Source organism: Moschus berezovskii, chromosome 8, assembly GCF_049115385.1.
Source record: "Moschus berezovskii isolate FMDL1 chromosome 8, NW_MosBer_1.0, whole genome shotgun sequence".
Lineage (NCBI taxonomy): Eukaryota > Metazoa > Chordata > Mammalia > Artiodactyla > Moschidae > Moschus > Moschus berezovskii.
The window spans coordinates 54,244,957-54,267,912 of NC_142467.1; the positions used below are offsets into that span (position 1 = coordinate 54,244,957).

The 22,956-nt window shown below is 38.7% G+C and overlaps 1 protein-coding gene across 4 annotated transcripts in view; it reads right to left on the reverse strand.

The window, feature by feature from the left end:
* The window catches only part of RBM27 (RNA binding motif protein 27), a 63,880-nt gene extending 46,903 nt beyond the window's left edge, over nt 1–16,977 (reverse strand). For all 4 annotated transcript variants that reach the window (XM_088838583.1, XM_088838581.1, XM_088838582.1 and 1 more), the window contains exons 1-4: nt 16,738–16,977; nt 7,061–7,179; nt 4,713–4,837; nt 86–177 (exon numbers count right to left, since the gene is read on the reverse strand). In XM_088838583.1, the coding sequence (XP_088694709.1) occupies nt 86–177; nt 4,713–4,837; nt 7,061–7,179; nt 16,738–16,796 (395 nt within the window). In that variant the 5' untranslated portion in view covers nt 16,797–16,977. The remainder of the gene's footprint in view (nt 1–85; nt 178–4,712; nt 4,838–7,060; nt 7,180–16,737) is intronic.
* Nucleotides 16,978–22,956: the final 5,979 nt, after the last annotated feature.

Genomic DNA, 22,956 nt, shown 5'->3' on the forward strand with positions numbered 1-22,956 from the left:
ATATGTCAAAAATCCTGCTAATGTCCTTATAAGATAACTGAAAAGTGAGTTATCAATGTTTTCCTAATTAAAGATAAACACAAACCTTCGTTCACTAGATTCTGAACGAGTCTTCTGGGGACTAGGGTATTTCTTTTTTCTGCCATCTCGTTCTTCCTCTGCTGGCTCCTGAAATACCTACATGAAAATATTCATTAGAAACAAGAACAGTTCTTCCATAAATTATAAAACACATCCACCTGATAAATCTTTCTAGCCACAAGAGAGGGCATAAATATACTGAAATACTAAAGTCAAATCACATCCCCCAAGTTGGTCAACAGGAAGAAGTAAAAAAAGATGTTGAAATTACTTTAACAGCAATATGTTAAATTTTAAATATCACTCTAATAGCAGTGTCGGAGAAAAACATTAATTCATTCTTTAAAATGTAACAGTAAAAATAACAAATCTCTACTTCTAAGTATCATATAGTAAAATGGTTTGTGTGTTTTCCTAATTATAAAATATATTCAAAATATAATTCATTTGAGAAGAACTTTAGATTTATTTCATAGACAAAGTTTAAGGAACAAACAGTTAAGTTAACCACTGCTATAAAACTAAGTATTTCATGTGAATTATGGAAAAATGGTATCGGAATTATCGGAAATGTTAAGGTTTCTTTTAAAACTTAAAGTCAAGATTGACCAGAAATACAGAACTAGTGATTCTATTAAAGTTTTTTAAACATAAGTTAATCTCAAAACAAATACATGGGACTTCCCTGGTGGTCCAGTAGTAAAGAATCCACCTGCCAATGCAGGGGACATGGGTTCAATCTCTGGTCTGGGAAGAGCCCACATGCCTCAGGGCAACTAAGCCCATGCACCACAACCTGTGAGCCCAGGCACCTAGAGCCTGTGTTCCACAACAAGAAAAGCCATCTCAATTTGACACCCACATACCACAACTAGAGAGTAGTCCCTGCAACTAGACAAAGCCTACACGAGCAACGAAGACCCAGCACAGCCAAAAACAAATAAGTTAAAAAATATATATATGGCCTTTACTAGAGAGAAATTAAGACAAATGAAGACATTTGGAAGAGCTAAACAAATGCCCATCTAATGAGAGGCTTGTTTAAAAATACACAAATCAGAAAGTGAATGAATGGAACAGAAGATAACAATTTAGTAAAATCCAGGCAACATAAAATGGCAGCCACAATATGACAACCATATGGTGCTGACAAAAACATTCCACAATTATTAAACTATATTTAAAAATCATTCTCTCTACCAGTTCACAGGAAATACAGAGGATGCAATCAGCAAAATGCAGAGTCAAAAACTCCAGTTTCTGGAGCAAATGACTCAGTATTTTGCTGAGCAAAAATGATTTGCTCAGCAAATGACTGAGTTTCTTCATGAAGAAACTGAGTCAGTTTCTTCAACAAAATAAAATTTAAGGGAAAAAAAGGTGATGAAAAGAGAGATATATAGGTAAGTAGGAAGCAGGGGGTTAAAAGATACAAAGAGACTTAAAAGGTTATCAACTTGGAGAACTCTATCCTTCTTTTTGCTTTTGTATATTCTCTAAGGTTTTTTTTAGTGGACATCTATTAATTCACTCCTTGAACTTTCCTAATTTTAGGGAAGTAATTTTCTAAACTACTAATTAGTTTTTCTAATGGGAAAACCTATTCTTAAAAAGTTAAAGGACCCAAAATAGTAAAAACATAAAGCCAAACAAAAACCTGTGCATGAATGTTCATAGCAGTATTATTTATGATAGATAAAAAGTATTACCTATTTTCCTATTAATACAAATATCCATCAACTGATGACTGGATAAAGAAAATGTGATATATTCATAAAACGGAGTATTATTCAGTCATGAAAAATAAAAGAGGTCCTGATACATGTTACAATGTGGAGGAACCTTTTAAGTGTTATGCTAAGCAGCAGAAGCCAACCACAGATTACATACTGTGTACTTCCATTTATATGAAATATCCAGAATAAGCAAATTTAATGAGACTGAAAATAGTTTAGTATATTGCCTGGGGTGGGGACTGGGACTGGCAGCACCTGGAAGTAATGGCTTAATGAGCGTGAAGTTTCTTTTTTGGATGCTGAAAATGTTCTAAAATGGATTATGGAGAAGGGTACACAATTCTGAATACAATGAAAATAATCACATTTGTATATTTTAAATAGGTGAATTGTAAAGTTGGTGAATTACCTATCAATAAGCTGTTTAAAAAAGTCAAAGGGCAGGCACAATATGAATGAATCTCATGTAAAAATAAGCTAAGGAAGCTAGACAAAAGAGTGTTAAGACTTTTACATCCAGGGAGCATCCAGTAGGTTAAGGAAGCTAAATTAATTGTTCCCATGGGTATGGAAAACATACAAAGATCAAGTAATCCAAAGCAATATGGGTGAAATCTTATTCAGCATTCTGCGGTACATTGCCAAACATGACTTTTAATCTCAAGTATATTTAAGTTGAGAATAAATAAGTGCTTCCTTGCTATATAAATAAAATGCTTGATTTGTACAGATTTTAAAAAGTCTGTATGATTCTTATTACATAAACTGAAAAAAACAAGAATACACTGTATCCCTGGTAGTTCAGACGGTAAAGTGTCTGCCTACATAGCAGGAGACCTGGGTTAGATCCCTGGGTTGGGAAGATCCGCTGGAGAAGGAAATGGGAACCCACTCCAGTATTCATGCCTGGAAAATCCCATGGACCGAGAAGCCTGGTGGGCTACAGTCCATGGGGTCGCAAAGAGTCAGACAGGACTGAGTGACTTCACTTCTTCACACTGTATTAGAAATAAGAGTAGCAGCAGCCTTGGCATGAGGGAATACATAAGAAGGAATTAAAAAAAGAAAAAACAGTTCAGCCAACTTGATTATTTAGATCTTGATTCAAACAAACGGGGGAAAAATGGACATTTATGAACAATTAACAATTTAAACCCTGGGTATCTGATATGAAGGAGTTATTGTTACTTTTATATACAAGAATATTTGGAGGCTTTAAAAATATAACCTTTTAGAGATACCTACTAAATACTTAAGAGGATGGCAAGTGGCTGAAGGTACAAAAAAAGACAACTTCCTCCCTTCAATGCTATTTAACAATTACTATAAACTATTATATTTACACACTATTCTACAAGCTATTATTTGTCAGTAATAACAATTAAGTATAAAAGCTAAGAAAATGGAAAAAATGCCAGACATTTGGGATAGTATACATAGAAGCTGAAATCCATTTTCCATAATTTTCAAAATTAGGATTTACTGCAAAGATACAAAATGAAACAGTGTAACAATTTGATTTTTTTTCTCTAACTGTTCTTTCAAAACTCAAGATAATGTAATTTTCCTCATTCAAACAAGCTATCTTTCAAACAGACATTTTCAATCCACTGATCTTCAATGACTCTAAAAAAGGATACATGATGCAAAAATTTTAACTTATTATACAAAGATTTAACCTATACCTTTTTAAAAAAAATTTCCATGACCAGGGATTAAACCAATGCCTTCAGCAATGAAAGCACAGAGTCCTAAGTGCTACATGCTGCCTGCTTAGCTGTTCAGTCGTGTCTGACTCTTTGCAACCCCGTGGACTGGAGCCTGGTCTGGAGCCCAGTCTGGAGCCCACCAGGCTCCTTTACCCATGGGACTTTCCAGGCAAGAATACTGGAGTGGGGAGTCATTTCCTTCTCCAGGGGATCTTCCCGACCCAGGGATTGAACCTGCATCTTCTTCCATGTCTCCTGCATTGGAGGCAGGTTCTTTACCCACTGAGCCATCAGAGGAGCCCTAAAGTGAAAGTATTAGTCGCTCAGTACTGACCGACTCTTTGCGACCCCATGGACTTTAACACACCAGGCTCCTCTATCCATAGAATTCTCCAGGTAAGAATACTGGAGTTGGTTGCCATTCTCTTCTTCAGGAAATCTTCCCAACCCAGGAATCAAACCTGGGTCTCCTGCAATGCAGGCAGGTTCTATACTATCTGAGCCATCAGGGAAGCCCAAAGGTATGTTAGCTTCCCATCAGGGAAATAAACCCCGGGCTCCCACATGACAGGTGGGGATACTTACCACTATACTAACAAGGACCACCAGGATTCCCTAACCTATAACTTAAACCAAAAATTATACATTATCCAATATAGAAGAAAAGTTTCTTCGTATTTCCATTACTTGAAAAAAACATGCTGGGAGCCCTTTTTTTTTCTTTTTAACTGATGTATAGTTGATTTACAATGTTGTGCTAATTACTGCTGTACAGCAAAGTGATTCAGTTACATACACACACACACACTTTATATTCTTTTCCATTATGGTTTATCATCATAGGATATGGAATATGGTTCCCTGTGCTATACAGTAGGACTATGTTGTTTATACATTCTGTATATAGAAGTTAACATCTGCTAACCCCAAACTCCCACTCCACCCCTTCCCCAGTCCTCTCCCCTGTGCAACCCATCAGTCTGTTCTTACATCCAATTAAAAGAGAATAACTTTTACAGAGGTCAACTACCAACTGAGAATGATACTGGTAATAAGACCTAAGAAGTCCCTGCAAGCAAAAGAAAACTTTACATTCAGTTCAGTCACTCAGTCGTGTCCGACTCTTTGTGACCCCATGAACCACAGCATGCCAGGCCTCCCTGTCCATCACCAAACTTTACATTACCTCTTCTTTAATTTCTTCTTTTTCTTGGACTGGTGGTTTTGGCTCAGGCTTAACTGGTTCCAAAGGAGGAAGGTAGTTCTTAGTATAGAGACTTTCAAATAGCTTATCCACAAAACCTGAAGTTTCTAAGGAGAAGATATAATATCTAAGTGTTACACAAAGGGAAATGGAGAATGACTAGTAGGTAACCAAACGTTTGACAACACATTTTATTGGCAAAGTTGAGGAAAGTGGGACATCTCATTCACAGCTGGTGGAACTAAAAATGAGTCTAACCCTTATGGGGGAGAATCCCACTTCTGGGGTTTAAAACCCTTTAAAGATACTTGCACATGTACAAAATGATTTATATGCAAGATTGCCTGTTTGAGTATGTAAAAGATTGGCTAAAACCCAAATTTCCAGGAGTAAGAGAGTAAATAAATCATATGACAATCAAACAATAACACACAGCAGCTATAAAAAGAATAAGTACTGATAATATCAACGCTCCAAGATATAAAATATTGTATCTATATATATTTGCATTAAAGAAAACTCTGAAAGGACACAAAAAATGACAAGGTAATGCACTGGGGGTGGGAAGGGAACAGATGAGGTAAGAGAGACTTTCATGATATACCTTTATATTGTTAGATTAACTAAATTGCCTACTCAAATATTTAAAATATTTTTAAATTAGTTGAAAAATAAATTTTGACATGAGAATAGTATGAAAATATCACTTTGTGTTTTAAGTAAAACATGATCTATTTTGTAACTTTTTCAGACTCTTTGATGGAGAGAACCAGAGGAAGTTATTAAAAATTAAATGTCAAGATATTTATATTATGTCATTTAAACCAAATTTAAGTACTTCCATGGGTCCTACCCCTCAGGAAGAGCTAGAGGATATTAAAAGTATAATACAGATTCTGCTTACACCGCAACTGTTACACATTTTATACAAATAACTATTTCTAAAATGTCAAATTTTTTCTTCAAAAAGCATCTTTTCATAAACTTTTTAGATTATTAATTTGTGCAATAAACATTTTCCATGATTATAAAATGGCAAGCTCTTCTTACACATAACTTTAAGACAAATTAATCAGATTGATCAGAAGACTGTTTTCACATGCCTCTGCGTTTCTAAAGCACTTTTTAAAACATGTATTACTTTTGTAATTTAAAAGATATACAAATCATGACTATCTTTAGCTAAAACTAAGCAATATTAATTAATACATTTAGAAAATACTCATCTGTACTGAAAGAATTCTATATTAATTTGTATAAAAACCCTTAAAAATGCACAAAAAATATGTAATCCTTTGTTTCAGACTGAGAAGCCATATGACTATCTTTTCTTTCTCAGCAGATACTTGAGCTAAAGGATCCTTTCTCATTACTAACAACAATCTCAACTAGCAAATATAAAATATCCACATTCCTGTTTGTCCATTCAACAATATTTATTGAGTATCTTCTATACGTCAAGTCTGTAGGTTCCGAGTCTCCAATTTTAACAAAGGAAAAGACAAACAGGAGGTGGAGAGAGACACACACAGATAAACAGGCAGATTAACACATAACATGACAGGGAGCAACAAATGCCATGAAAAAATAATAAAGCAAAAATGGGAAGAGGAGAGAGTGACCTATACTGCATATAGGATGTTCAGGGGAAACCACTTTGAAAAGATGACATTTGAGAAGAGGCCAGAAACCATGAGAAATCGTGTTTCAAGCAAGGGTAAAACAGTGTTCAAAAGCCCTCAGTTGGGAACATGTCTGCCATGCTGAACAAAACAGCAAGGTGGTCCATGTGGCTAGAATGGAACAAATGACAGGGAGTGGCAGGAGATGAGGTCAGAGAAGCAGCAGGGAGGCTCCCAGGAAGCTCCGCAGACTAGGAACAAGATTTTGCTAAGAAGATGAGAAGTTAAAGACACACAGAGAAGAGGAGCATGCCCATTTCTTCTTGCATATCAAGAAGCCCCAGTCAAGAAGGAGAAAAACAGTTACCTTCATTGTCTTAATAAACAGTAAGAATAAGCAGCTTCATTATCTTTAAAATTGTTACTCTTTCACCACTAACTAGGTTCTACCACAAGCTCCAAGGATTCATTCACTTAAAAAGTACTTGAATTGCCACTGCCTCAATATCAGACAGGAGCAGAGTAGGAAAGGGAAAAAATGTTTTGCTGAATACACAATAAATTACTAAGCATGAACAGGTATATTCAAGTATTTAAAGAACTCTGACCAATTTCTTTCCTTTCAAGCTTTATCTTTAAGATTTTATTAGGAAATTTTAAATTTAAAATCTCTATTTAAATACTTGGTTGAAGGCCTATAATAATTACCTTTTTGTAAAAATACGTCAAGTTGATCAGCACAAAATGCTTTCAATTCTTTCTCAGGTTTGTCCTTCTTGACCAGTGCTACAACATAGTTGGCTAAGGCTGAAGGGTCAGCATCGCATCTAGTTAAGACAAAGAGAAAACAAGTATTTTTAAACATTTTTTTCAAATACTGATGTCATTAACGAAACCACCCCTATTTTAGAAGGCTTCAAGTAAAAACTTTATTTTAAAAAATGACTGCAAACACAGGCGACTATCGTTAACAAAGAGCATATTTATATATATATATTACAGTTAAGTTTTCCTTTTTCTGTTTATTTTTATAAAATAACGTGCCTCCTATTTTCAATGTTCCAATTATACTCAGAACTTTGGACTGAATCTACATTTATTTGCTCTCAATGGTAATAGGGAAAGGGTGGCAATGAACTCTTAAGGTGCAGCTTGACTCCCAGGCTGTAGAAGCGCTGTAGATCTCAGGAACTCTGTTCTGAGTGATCAATGAAGAAGAAGCAGGGGAAGTGATGGGACAGCTTTTCCATACTCTGTAATGCCAAGCACCAACATCTAAAAATGGCAATTTCTACCTTTAATCTTCTCAGTGAGTATCTTAAGGATCATTTTAAGACAAAAAGTAAGAACACAAAAAGCATGTCACCTTAAATTTTATTGGCAAACACTTCAGCAGCTTTTAGGAAGAAAGAAAAGATTGGGGAGTTAGAACAGGAAGGATAAAAGAAGTGGTGGAAGGGCAGCAGAGATAACCTTTATCTACGTCACTTTTTTTTCTAGTCAGTAGTAACCTGACTTTGACATTCCAAATTATCTCTTACGCCAGGGCAGCACAAGATCCTTGAGTTGCCAACTCCTAATGTACACCAATCCACCAGACTTAACATTTTATATATATTACTTGTATTTTATATACATTTTATATATATTTCTTCTTATAAAAAAGATACATACACATGCTTATATATTTATATTCTACTTTCCCCATAAATGTACATTTAAGTGTCATATATCCTTTGTGGCTTCACAGCACTGTTGTGAAGATAAAAATGAAAAAACTCAGAATGATAGGAAGTGAAATCATTATGCAAGCAAAATGATTATAGCCCTATAAAACACTAATCTTATTCTATGATCCTTGGGGCTCTACTATAAATCAGAAAGTTAAAAAAGTTTCAGTTCAAGGTATCAATCACATTTCCAATAACTATGAGATTAGTAAGTAAAAACCAACACCAAGACCCTTACTTCCTTTCTAGTGTATACTTGAAAATGAGGTGGGTCAAACAAATCCAGGTATCTTCTACATATAGTTAGTATTCAGACTCTAAAAAACAAATGCAGAATTAGGTTGTTTCTGATGAAATACATTTTGACAGAACAGTGATAAAACTCAAGATGAATAGTTAGTTACAAGACAGTAAGAGCAGACACCAAGAAAAGAGTGATTATAGATTCTAAATATTTGTTTAATGTGAGTGAACAACTGATTGTTAATAAATGATAGTTAGAATTCTGCACCAAATACAAAAAGCATATTTAAAGCCAAAGGAATGGGACCATTTAAATTTAACAGCTCCTACTATGTATCTATAAAGTGCACTAAGAATGAAGGAAATCACCAGTCTGAAATAATGAGTCACGTCAATTGAATGGTGAAACAAATACACTGGGAAGTTTTTTGCTGTGATTTTTTTTTGTAACTTTATGATTGCTCTTATTTATTCTTTCATCACCACTTACCATATACTCTTTTAAAACTGACAATTAAAATATTATAGTAGCTATGGTACCAATAGTAGTATAATAGCTACTATTATAGTAGCACTATTTACTACTATTATAGTAGCTCTACTATTATAGAAGCTATAATATTATAGCAGCTATAATATTATAGCTACTATTATAGTATAGCTACTATAGTAGCTATATATATATAGTTCAAGCTATACTATAATAGTAGCTATGGTACCAACTTTCCTGGACAAGGAAAAGGCTATCCACTCCAGTATTCTGGCCTGGAGAATTCCATGGACTGTATAATCCATGCAGTTGCAGAGTCAGACATGACTGAGAGCCTTTCACTGACACGGACATGATACCAATACTAATAGTAGACCAAAAAGACTTTCAGAAGTATGTCACAAAAATATGAGCATGACTAAGACCCTTGATAGGTTACAAGACAAATGTAGGGCCACCTCCTACTTCTCTTACACAAAGACAGTACCCAAAGAGTATTTAAAATCTTTTAGCTCTTGGGACTTCCCCGGTAGTCCAGTGGCTAAGACTCCACTCTCCTAGTGCAGGGGATCTGGGTTTCAATCCCTGCTCAGGGAACTAGATTCCACATGCTGCAGCTAAGAGTTCACATGCTACAATGAAAGATCAAAGATTCCATATGCTGCAGTTAAGAACCAGTGCAGCCAAAAGAATTAATTTTTTGAAAAATCCCTTTTAGCTCTTCATTTATAACCAGAGCTTATGGAAATTCATTTCTGCTTAACTATAGGGACAAAGTATATTTTGGAAAAAGATTTTAAAATTATGGGGCCACGGCTATGTTAAACAACACGTTTCTAAACAAAAAGGGGCTTCCATTATAACAAAGAGATTAGGAAAGGTAATAATATCCACCAAAAGTACTATTCTATAGTCTTTAAAAGGTCTTAACAGCATGTGTGTGCATGTGCTAAGTCACTTCAGTTGTGTTTCTTTACAATCTTATGAACTGAAGCCCACCAGGCTCCTTTGTCCATGGGATTCTCCACGCAAGAATACTGGAGTGAGTTGCCATGCCTTCCTCCAGGGGATCTTCCCAGCCCAGGTATCAAACCCGCATCTCTTATGTCTCCTGCACTGGCAGGTGGGTTCTTTACCACTAGCCCCACCTGGGAAACCCCTTAACAGCACGATCAATTGTTATTCATTTTACAGATGCCTAAATTTGTAAATATGTAAAAACAAATCAAGTGATCCATTCAAAACCAGGGAGACAGCTTATGGAACTAAAACTCAGTTTCAATTCCATGCAAGTAAAATCTATCACAGCATATACATTTTTTCTAATGGTTATCTGCACAACAAATTAATATATTCTAAGACTCAATCGGTAATCACCTTTCAGTTAAAATAAAGAACCATAAGAAGTTTCCTAAAGTTTACTGGAAGTTACAAATGAGGATTCTTTAAAATTCACATCTTGCATAATGTTCTACAAACATGTTTCCATTATCTATTTTTATTTAAAAGAAGATTGCTTAGAATGAATTTATATCACGAGAAGTTAATAGAAATATTGCCCAGAAATGTCTTATCTGTAAAAATCTCAAATCTGTCTTTTTTCTTCTTAATGAAATTACCATTGCAAGTATTGACATATCCACTGAGCTATCAACTCAGCCTTGCAGATACTTTTAGTAATCTGATTTTCTCGATGTGCTTCTGTTCCGTTCCGTTCCGTCGCTCAGTCGTGTCCGACTCTATGCAACCCCGTGGACTGTAGCCTACCAGGCTTCTCCGTCCATGGGATTCTCCAGGCAAGAATACTGGAGTGGGTTACCGTTTCCTTCTCCAGGGGATCTTCCCAACCCAGGGATCAAACCCGGGTCTCCCGCATTGGAGGCAGACGCTTTAACCTCTGAGCCACCAGGGAAGCCCGGCTACTGCATTACTACTTTTGTGTAGGAAACAAAAATATTGGTACGTCCACGTCTTTTCAAATGAAAGCTTTCATATTCCCCATCATTAGTTAGGGGCTTTCATGAATGAAGATGATGGAAGAAAATACCCCTAGATTTATCTGGAGGGGAAAAATAGATGTTACTCAGTTGCAGACACCATTGTGATACTTGGACTATACAGCTCCTAACACAGTAGCCACCAGCTAAGGAAACTCAGAAAATAAGACTACTTAAAAAAAAAAAATCATACTTTTCTAATTGTGACCAACCTAAATACACATATGAGGACACTGATTAGACATTTACTAAATGCTAAAGAAATGCCAACCTTCTTGCTGGGTAATGGAATTACTTTGAGCAAGACAGACCTTGCCCCTCAGTCACAAGGAAATGAAAAAATAATAATTATAGTACAAAATATCAAAAGGCTAAACAGATTAATAATGAAGTAACAACACTGTGAAAGGACGAGACAAGACATTGGTAGGAAACGAGGCTATGAAGGCAATATATGGCTCCTAGCCTACAGTGTATGGGCCAGGGAGAGTGAAGTCAGAAATATTTAAGAGTCAGACAAAAGGACAGAAGAACAAATACGTTCCTAACTTAGTATACTAAAAGTTGCCAAGAAGTCTTTGGGCCAGAATAAGTCTTCTATGAAACAGTGAGTGGTCTCCTTAAACACGTCCCACAGAACTTTAGAGGGACATCAATTCTTTGAAGCTACTACATACATTTTAGAAAATTATCAGTACTTTTCAGTCTTAAGAACATACCTACAAAATAGTCATTTTATCCTTGGAGTTCATTTATTAATAGGTGAGATCTAACAAGCTGCTACACGGTGATTTTTCTTCCCATTTGAGCAACTGCAGAGATTTCTAGTCAAAATTAATTTGGTAAGGATTGCAAATGTACAAACAGCAGGTAAACTTTAGAGTTCAACCCAAATATACACCCCCTGACCACTGCGTCAATAGAATCATCCCAATGAACATTATTGTGTCTTTTCCATCATACTCAGTAATGACACAAAGTCAATGTTTTACAGCATTTTTTTCTTTTTTTTTACAAAGACCTTGATATGGCCTAAACTCACAGAAACTGCACATCAAGTTGATGGCTTTCTCTACCAATTCTTGTCTAGGGCCTGCAATGAGAATCTGTCATGCACTAGACCGATTATTCTGTAAGTGGCAGAAGAACTTAACACTAGTATTAATAAGTACTTTTGCAAAAAGAGTTTAATATATTTTCACATTTCAAAAACCATAAAATTCATTTATATTTAATGATTCTGGTACATAAAGTAATTTTTATAGTCTGCATCATTGCGAGATGGGTAAAAGGTTAATATAATTAATTGTTTAACACAGAAAGGTGAGAAAACTCTTCAAAGTCAGTGACTCAAATATAGATCTAGAAACTAAATGCCCTGCGTCGCACAATGATGCTCTACCGAAACAGATGACAGATAAATGGATGAATGCCACTGTTCAGAAAGTATTACAAACCCTATCACTCTCTTCAAAACATGTATCAAGGCAATTTTTTTTGGTTATTTATAGTTTTTTTTTCTTCAGTTTGAGATATAATTGACATACAGAACTATGCATGTCCAAATTGTACAGCAAGGGGTCGCAAAGAGTCGGACACGACTGAGCGACTGAACTGAACTGAATGATCTTACTTACATTTACATATATGAAATGTTACCATGATAAATTTAGTGGACATTCATTCATTTCACATAGACACAAAATAAAAACAAAAAACACATTTTTTCCTTATCATGAGAAATCAGGATTTTATCTCAACTTTCATACGTAACACAGAGCAGTGTTAATTATATTAATCATGCTTCACATTGTTAGTACTATATATCTTGTACCTGGAAGTTTGTACCTATTTACTATCTTCATCCAACTCTCTTCCCGACAACCCCACCTCTGGTAATCACAAATCTGATCTCTTTTTCTATGAGTTTGTTTGTTTTTGAAGTAAAATTGACTTAAAACACTTATGTTAGCCGCTGGTGTACAATGCTGTGATTTGGTATTTCTATACATTACAAAGTTATTATCATGGGGCGGATTCATGTCAATGTATGGCAAAACCAATCAATATAATATTGTAAAATAATTAGCCTCCAATAAAAAAAAACAAAATTATTATCACAAGACAAATTTTTACAATAAACCTAATAAGCAGCAGTGAATTAGATGTACTTATATATATTAAATACATATAAAATAAAAATAACTTAAAGCATCCCTCATTAAAGACAACATTTTTGGTAGAAATGCATGTTTGTTATTTAAAAATGCTTGCTTCAATATTTTCTAAACTTGTAGAAATTTCTCCACCGGCTGATTTATCCTCTAGATTTACTTAGAACTTTATCTTTAAGGAGTCCAGATAGTTCAAGTGAGCATTTATTTGTAATAAAAAGAAATCATGACATGTCCTACTCATGTATAATCCCTGCATAGTCTCTATAACTAGGATATCTAGAAGATTCTGAAACTGAAGAAAGATGAGGACCCCAAAGAAGATCTGTGAGTTCAGTCTGTTCATGCAGCAGTAGGAAGAGAGATAAACTCCTGGACTAAGATGGTTTCTCTCCCTTTTACCGCACTGCCAATGAAAATGGTACTGGGTGGCCCACAGCTAGTAAAGGAGTCATTTCTTCTAGTCTCCCTCCTCCTGTCCCTCCTATAATAAGGTAACGATATACCCCACATCTACAAAAGGAGTGGAAACAGATAAGCTCTAATAGTATGAGATTTCTAATCTGTCTATGGGGTACAAACACATACAAACTAGACTGGTTTCATAATATTCTGTTACATGACTTCATTTCACTAATGACAAGGTGGACCATACTTAAAAATCCCTAAAAATCAAAACCTTTTATAATTCAGTTACTTTTTTTTTTTTGGCCATCCATGTGGCTTGCAGGATCTTAGATCCCAGAATAGGGACTGACGCAGGTCCACGACAGTGAAAGCACAGAGTCCTAACCACTGGACCACCAGGCAATTCCCTAAATTTAGATAATTTTAAATTAAGCTAAATAAGAAAGTACAACAGGAAATCATGTACACAGCTACAGTCAGATTAAAACATATCCACTGCAACTACATTATATGAAAGCCTGACAACTGCTCTGAAATGCTATGTTGTAGCAACATGCCAATCTCCCATGAAAATTTTCTTGAATCCGGAATATTCAGAAAGTAAACTTACAAATACAACCCACTTCAGCATATCATTTCTTACATTTTAGGATGTCTAAACAAAAAATAATCTCCCATGACAACATACTAAGAATGAGAATATATGTGACATTTCCGCTTGGATTTCCACTATTTCTTAACACTTTCACCCAAGACCATTACCTATATGAGTTAAAAAAAAAAAAAAGCGTTTATTTTGTAATTTTGTAGTTCTAGGAAAATCATCTATATTATTAAGTCTAAGCAGTGATTTTAGATCTTTCTTAACACTAAAAAAGTAACAAAAATAATCTTTAAAAGAGGCATGATGTGAGCTTTACGTTGAAGATATAACTCAAAACAAATGGGGAAACTAATCATTTTGAAAGATAACTTTCACCCATGAAAATTACAGAATATATATGAATAAAATCAGTATAAATAGTCCAAAAAATCTGGTGAAAACACCCTAGGGAGACTTAAGTTCCCACCCAAACTAAATTCTGACAATAAGAAAAAAACATTACCCAGACCAAAACATTTTAGGGAGCTTTAAAAAAAATAATTAACTATAATATTAAAACTTGTCACCATCTACTGAAGACATAAAATACACATTTAATACTTTCAAAAGTATTCCGTTCCGTTCCGTCGCTCAGTCATGTCCAACTCTATGCGACCCCGTGGACTGTAGCCTACAAGGCTTCTCCGTCCATGGGATTCTCCAGGCAAGAATACTGGAGTGGGTTACCGTTTCCTTTTCCAGGGGATCTTCCCGACCCAGGGATCGACCCAATGCTCTCCCGCATTGGAGGCAGACGCTTTAACCTCTGAGCCACCAGGGAAGCCCTTACTTTCAAAAGTATCTACCATCCAACTAAAAACACAAAGGTTCTCCTGTTCTATATTTTAATAGACCTTTCTCTATTCTTAGTCTCTTCCATATATGGTCAATTTCACTAACTCTACTTCATGATTTCCCACCTTTATCACAATCCATTTCCACCTTTGTGCTCCAATCTTGATACTGGATGTAGGAAAAGTATGATGCACACTCAAGAGGCCCATATTCTTCTATAAAACTTTTAAGTGCGCCCAGAAGTCATTTGCATTTTACTTAGACCATCACTAATGTAAAACTCAGAAGCTCTTAGTGTACATTCATTCATACCTGCGCTCTAGTCATACACACATCCTCAGAAAGCAAATACCACTTCAGACATCAAAATGCCCCTAATGCTGTCTCACTTTCCCATCCTACCATCTTCACAAGGCTGACACACTGGACTACAGATGAGTCTCCCTAGGTGTTACCATCCCACCCCAAGAAACAGAAATAGCAAAACATCAAAAGTTAGTTAACACGGTTTCTCAGGAGCACAAGGAAATAGAAAAACAGGGAAGTAGCAGTCTCCTAACAACCAACTTCACCACACCTCCCAAATTACCCTTTATTTCCACCTCTGCAAAACTCAATTTTTCCACTAATATTATCTTATCTAATGAATCAAAGCCCGCTCATCTCTTCTACTCCTTTTCTTTCAGCCAGAAAGCCCTAACCTCCAGTGGAAGGAAAAGTAATAAGTAGAAATGACAATGGGGCAGCAACCGATTCCTTCCCTTCCCATGCCTTCTTTCCCAAGAGAATTAGATATCACCTCCTCCCAACCTCCCTCCAGCTTTTCCTCTTTGCTCAGGGAGATACCTTGCAGAGACCAGTGTCCCAAATTAACACTTCACCATCTCATCCCTTTAAAACGGTTACAAAAGCAACAAAAGATTCGTATCTTCGCTATTCCTTGATTTCAAGGGTCCCAACAATATTTCCACCATACTACTCCAGATATCAGAAACAAGCCCCTCACCAATAATCCTACACCCCAATCCTCTCAGTAGTTACAAAACTCTTCCTTTCCACTACCCGTTTCATTATTCCAATACCTGCATCTAAAAATCCCTAGGTGCTGCCGGTATACCCCTTTAAGCCTGTCCTTCAATAATATTAGATACTCGAGTAGTCCTTTCAACCCTCAAACTTACAAAAACCTCACTTTTCCCAACCCCTGTTGGTATTTAAAAATCATCAGCTCTCTTGGCACTATCAACTCCTCAATAATAGCATCCCTTAATAGGCTTATCAATTCCTAATAATTCCCCAAACACTTCAGTGTCCGCAAATCCCTATCCACCATCCTATTTTAATTCAATATTCTTGAACCCTTAGAAACTCATCAGTAATCGCTATAAAACCCTCAATGTACCTACTCTCCTTTTCTCCCTTCCTGTTTTCAAAAGGTCCCCAATACCCCGCTTCTAGATCGTTTAGTCCCGGAATAATATTGTTTGTAAAACCCTTGATATCCTGCTACTCCCTTCAAGATCCCGATATTCAAATTCTAAAATCCCTCAAGAGCCCCGATTACTCTCTCAGTTCTCAAAGAGCAATACTGTAAGTTCCCTCACTTCCCGCTACCCCTCTGAGCACCCCAAAATGTGTATTTCAAAAGCCCTCGCTGCCGTCCCCGGCCCCCCGCCCCGTTCCCAGAGCCACACCGCCTGTGCGTCCCTTGCTCTCCTCCCCGCCCCCCCCACAATGGTGAGAGTACTACAGAGAAGACGTCGCCGGGACCTCCCGACCGCGGCCCCTCCGCTCCGCCCTCCCCAACGCCGCTTCCCCTCCCCCCACGCCCCCGCGGGCCCCCCACGCCCCCGCGGGCCCCCAACGCCCACGCTCGCCAGCCCCGGCCCAGCCTGCCTCACTCACATCGGCTCCAGTAACTTGGCCAGCCAGGACTTGAGGGCATCCACATCCTCTATGAGCATGGTGCAGGGAAGGCGGGCTCGGCCGCCGCTCTTGTTCGGGCCTGCCGCGAGTCGCCCCCCGCCGCCTCCTCACGCCTTCTTCACAGCTCCGGGTGCCTCAGCCCACCGGGCATCTTAGAGGACTTCAACCTACTCCCCCGGCCGGGGCCTAACAGGAACTAACCCAAGAGCCCTCACTCAACCTAGCCCGACGGCACAGGAGGCGGGGAGATAGCGTCGAGTGGCGAGCGCTGGAACCAATAGGAAAGAGAGGGCCGTGCACGCAAAGCCAATGAAAAAGCTCGCTCGCCCCGCCCGCCGGTCGTACCCAGTAAAGGAGGAGGGATTTAACAAGGTAGGTAGAGAGCTTACGTGAACTCCTGGTGCAAGATGGTATCTTGGAGAAGGTGCTGTGGCTCTTAAAGGGGCCGCGGCACTTTTTTTTTTTTTTTTTAACCACGCCGCCGCCCGCCGCGGAATACCGGTGTCTGCTGCTGGGAGTGCCTGGGGGAACCCGGTGAGCCCCTCAGCCTGGTTCCTTCCTCCCGTTTTTTCCAGGAAACACACACTAGTGTCCCGAAATGACTCAGCTGTAGTAAATCTGCAACATAACGTGCAATACGTTCACGTTCGACACTGTGCACAGAACGCAAAATTTTACTTTTTTTCCTCACACGCTCATTTTGCTTGACACGCATGCTGGTATCTTTTGCTGCTGTGCTTAAATTATGCACAATGCTATGGCAACCCTGCCTTGGATTCCAATAATCGTCATTTTAAAAACGTGGCGCAACGGTTGCAAGACAGAAGCCATTTCAATTTTATCAGTATTTTTAGTATATTCTCTGTAAGGGAGAAAAAGGATTCCTTTTTTTAAAAAATTCTCTTTTCATTGCTTCTCTAAAGTTCAATGGGGATTTTGTGCAGGGAGGATGTTGGTCAGCAAAAAAGTTTTTAAAAATAATATTTAAAAAATTGAAATCACTGAAATGGGCAAATCGGTTTGTACTAGATGAAAAATTCCCTTTTGGAGTTTTGAAATGACTGGCTTGGCACTGGTGTTAGGATGTTTATTCAACAACGATTACTGAGCACCTGCTATATACCAGCACTGTGTAAGGCACTGGGATTCCAGTGGTGAGCAAAACAAACAGTCCTTCCTCCTAGAAAGCTGAACAGTGCATGAGATTATGCATTGAAACCATAACATTATGAAAAATGCCTGATGAGCATACAGCTCATATAAAAGAGATGCTGCTAAGCTGCTAAGTCACTTCAGTAGTGTCCGACTCTGTGTGACCCCATAGACGGAAGCCCATCAGGCTCCCCCGTCCCTGGGATTCTCCAGGCAAGAACACTGGAGTGGGTTGCCATTTCCTTCTCCAATGTGTGAAAGTGAAAGTGAAGTCGCTCAGTCGTGTCCGACCCTTAGCGACCCCACGGACTGCAGCCTACCAGGCTCCTCCATCCATGGGATTTTCTAGGCAATAGTACTGGAGTGGGGTCAACCCAAAATAAGCAGGCAGACTGTAATACATATATGTAGCAGGTGTAGTCAAATTTTTTCTGTAAAAGACTAGACAGCAAATATTTTTTGGTTTTGTGGGCCATGAGGTCTCTGACAACTACTCAACTCTGCCCTTTTGGCATGAACTAGGTCATAGGTAATATGGAAACGAATGTGGCTGTGTTCCAATAAAAGGCATATGAAAATTTCAATGGGAGAGAGTTTTCATGTGTCACAACATATTATTCCCTTGATTTTTTTTCTCCACCCATTTAAAAGTGTAAAAGTTATTGTTACCTCACAGGCGTCCAGGAACAGTTGCCAACATGGTCTGGCTTGCAGGCTAGTTTGTGGACCCCCTACATGTGTGTGCACCCAACTCTTTACAACCCTGTGGACCGTAGCCCACCAGGCTCCTCTCTCCTTGGGGTTCTCCAGGCAAGAATACTGGAGTGGGTTGCCATTTCCTCCTCCAGGGGAACTTCCCAACCCAGGGATAGAAACCACGTCTCCTGTGTCCCCTTCACTGGCAGGCGAATCTCTACCCCTGAACCACTTGGGAAGTGACCCAGGTGGCATTAGTGGTAAAGAACCCGCCTGCCAGTGCAAGAGATGTAAGAAACCTGGGTTCCATCCGTAGGTAGGGAAGGTCCCCTGGAGGAGGAAATGTCAACCCACTAAAGTATTCAGTTCAGTTCAGTCGCTTAGTTGTGTCCGACTGTTTGCCACCCCATGGTCTGTAGCACACCAGGCTTCCCTGTCCAACACCAACTCCCGGAGCTTACTCAAACTCATGTCCCTCTAGTAGATGATACCATCCAACCATCTCATCCTCTATGGTCCCCTTCTCTCACGTTCAATTATTCCCAGCATCAGGGTCTCTTCTAGTGAGTGAGTTTGCATCAGATGGCCAAAGTAGTGGAGTTTCAGTTTCAGCATCAGTCCTTCCAGTGAATATTCAGGACTGACTTCCTTTAGGATATACTGGTTGGATCTCCTTGCAGTCCAAGGGACTCTCAAGACTCTTCTCCAGCACCACAGTTTAAAAGCATGAATTCTTCGGCGCTCAGCTTTCTTTACAGTCCAACTCTCACATCCATACATGACTACTGGAAAAACCACAGCTTTGACTAGATGGACCTTTGTTGGCAAAGTAATGTCTCTGCTTTTTAATATGCTATCTAGGTTGGTCATAGCTTTTTTTCCAAGGCGCAATGTCTTTTAATTTCATGGCTGTAATCACCATCTGCAGTGATTTTGGAGCCCACAACAATAAAATCTCTCACTGTTTCCCCATCTATTTGCCATGAAGTGATGGGACCGGATGCCATGATCTTAGTTTTCTGAATGTTGAGTTTTAAGCCAACTTTTTCACTCTCCTCTTTCACTTTCATCAAAAGGCTCTTTAGTTCTTCTTTGCTTTCTGCCATAAGGGTGATGTCATCTGTATATCTGAGGTTATTGATACTTCTTCCAGCAGTCTTAATTCCAGCTTATACTTCATCCAGCCCTGCATTTCGCATGTTGTATGCTGCATGTAAGTTACATAAGCAAGGTGACAGTATACAGCCTTGAGGTACTCCTTTCCCAATTTGGAACCAGTCTGTTGTTCCATGTCCAGTTCTAACTGTTGCCTGCATACACATTTTTCAGAAGGCAGGTAAGGTGGTCTGGTATTCCCATCTCTTTAAGAATTTCCCACAGTTTGTAGTGATCCACACAGTCAAAGGCTTTGGTGTAGTCAATAAAGCAGAAGTAGATGTTTTTATCCTTATCTGTCAGCGGGCAGACAGGATGAAAATCACAATCACAGAAAATTCCAGTATTCTTGCCTGGGAAATCCCCTGGCAGGCTACAGTCCATGGGACTGCAAACAGTCAGACACAACTAAAGCGACTTGGCAGGCACACATGTACCTGGAAATACCGGACCCCTTACATAGTGACATAATAGATAAAAATAAAAGCGAAACACACTTAGAAATTATCTAGTGAACCTCCTTCACTGTTATCTCCTCCCCAACTCTGCAGCTGAGTCAAGTCCACAGAGACTAAGTAACATCTGGATCTTCTAACAGCAAGCCCAGAGCTTTGACACATTCAGCTGTTGCCTTTCCTCCTCTCTCCTCCTCTTCTTGCTTTATCCTTATCCTCATTTTCTCTTCACTTCTTTCCCCTGCAGAGATGAAATATTACCCACAAATGATAGATATTTTAAAAAGAGAAATGTAAAAGTAATTTGATTAGGCCTGCAGCTAGGCAACGGAAAAGGAAATGGCAAGCCACTCCAGTACTCTTGCCTGGAAAATCCCATGGACGGAGGAGCCTGGTAGGCTGCAGTCCATGGGGTCACTAAGAGTCGGACACGACTGAGCGACTTCACTTTCACTTTTCACTTTCATGCATCAGAGAAGGAAATGGCAACCCACTCCAGTGTTCTTGCCTGGAGAATCCCAGGGACGTGGGAGCCCGGTGGGCTGCCGTCTATGGGGTCACACAGAGTCGGACATGACTGAAGCGACTTAGCAGCAGCAGCAGCTAGGCAAAAACTTGATAGCATGATTGATATGGAATAGGAATTGCCTTTTTCACAATAAATCACTCTGCTGCCAGAATTTCAAAGTACTTTTCAAATGTAATATTTATAGAACAAATTTTCAAGCCTTACTTCAGAGGTGAGGGTGCCGTGACACTTTCTTTCTAGTGACCAAGGGCATCATTTAATCAAGAATATTACAGGGAGTAAAACAGACATGATTACGATAGTCATATTTGGGTTTGGGGACCATGGATAGTTTTTTCCTTTTCCCTATTTTTTCAAGTTATGATGTCATTACTTTTCTAAACTGAGAAGACAGCATCAATGGATAGATATAAGCTCAGTATTTGAATGTAGATGTCAAACTCCAAACCATACCTTGAGAAAGTGGCATCTATGGAAGAGCTTTTCCAGAAGTGGAATATGATATGATGAATCCCACTCCCAAGCCTCACTCACTTCTTTTCTTAGATAGTTCGTTCAGATTTGATCAGTAGCCACGGTCCAGAATTTTCATTATACTTTATTTGTTGTATGCATAGAACTGACTCATCGAAGTCCATGAATGAATGAGGTACTGATTTCAGTATTCAGTTATTGGGCTACCCTGAAGACAGTGCATGTACATATGTACTAATTCAACATACCTATATTAAGTACTGTACAAGGTATCAGATTCTGTGTGCTGGGCTGGGGCAGAGACATAAATTTGAAGAGTTATATCCATTTTCTGGAGAAGACAATAGCAAGCCACTCCAGTACTCTTGCCTGGAAAATCCCATGGACGGAGAAGCCTGGTAGGCTGCAGTCCATGGGGTTGTGAAGAGTCAGACACAACTGAGCGACTTCACTTTCACTTTTCACTTTCATGAATTGGATAAGGAAGTGGCAACCCACTCCAGTGTTCTTGCCTGGAGAATCCCAGGGACGGCGGAGCCTGGTGGGCTGCCGTCTATGGGGTCACACAGTCAGACACGACTGAAGCGACTTTGCAGCAGCAGCAGCATCCATTCACTGCCTTTTGGGAGCTCAGATTCTGGTGGTCTGATAGTCAGGCATTGGAAATAATAATCAAACCCAAGGTTGTTGAATACCCTATGCTGGCCACATGCTAAATATCTCAGTGTGTTGTTGCCTATCTGGCTCAGAGTACCCCTGTATAGTAAACAGTATTCATAGGCAAGAAAATTGCATCCCAGAAAGGTCATGAAGCTGGAGTAAAGGGGCCCAGTCTTGACCGTGTGTGTTAGAGTCCAAAGCCCACACCTGTAACCGTCATTTAATCACCTCACTGGCAAACACTGAAATATGAGGTTCATTCAGCAAATACATATTGAGCCCATTACCATATCTTAGGCACTGCTCTTGGATAATACAGAGTAAAACTGATTTCAAATAAATGTTCTTTGCTTAGTTAAGGTGGATGTTAACATGAATACTTAACAAATATTGACTTTTCTCTTAGTTTATTTGCACAGAGGAGAAAGAAAGAAATCAAAGGAAAAAAGAAATTATTAATATGGGACATTGAAAAGAGAGAGTGAATACAAGAAGTAAAGACGTGCTTATTCTGACCAAGTTCTCTTCCTAGGCTTGAGGGCACCTGTGTGTTCTTTCTCCACCAGGAAGGGCTGTCAGTGGGTGATTTCGCACAAGTGTTGTCAGGGGTAGACAGGCTTTGCAAAATCAGACTGTGTTGTGCCTACTTTGGGGCAGGAAGGCGGGAGGAGGGGGATTGGTCCTTATATTCCCACCTATGAGAAAGTCCCAGATGTACAGTAAGAGAAGTGGAGAGTCATCTTTGAATTTTCTCTGCTACATTTACAATCACAATAGACTTCCTTTACATGCTGTTAAATTAAACTTTGGTGGAGTTTCAAACTAGGTAGCTCATGCTTACAAACAGACCCTGTCATGTCTGTATATTTGTAAATAATCAGCTAATCGAACAGCATACCCATCAAAATGTCAGTCTCTCCTGAGTTTAGGTCCCCTGGAGCAGCCCATCTGGCTCAGAGAAAAGTTGCTTTAGTAAAAGTCTCCTGAATCTTCCTTATACAGAGTCCAGGTGAGTGGGCAGCCAAATTGCCAGTCAGTCAGAATAGTCTCTTGGTTATGGAAATATCGATTGTTTTC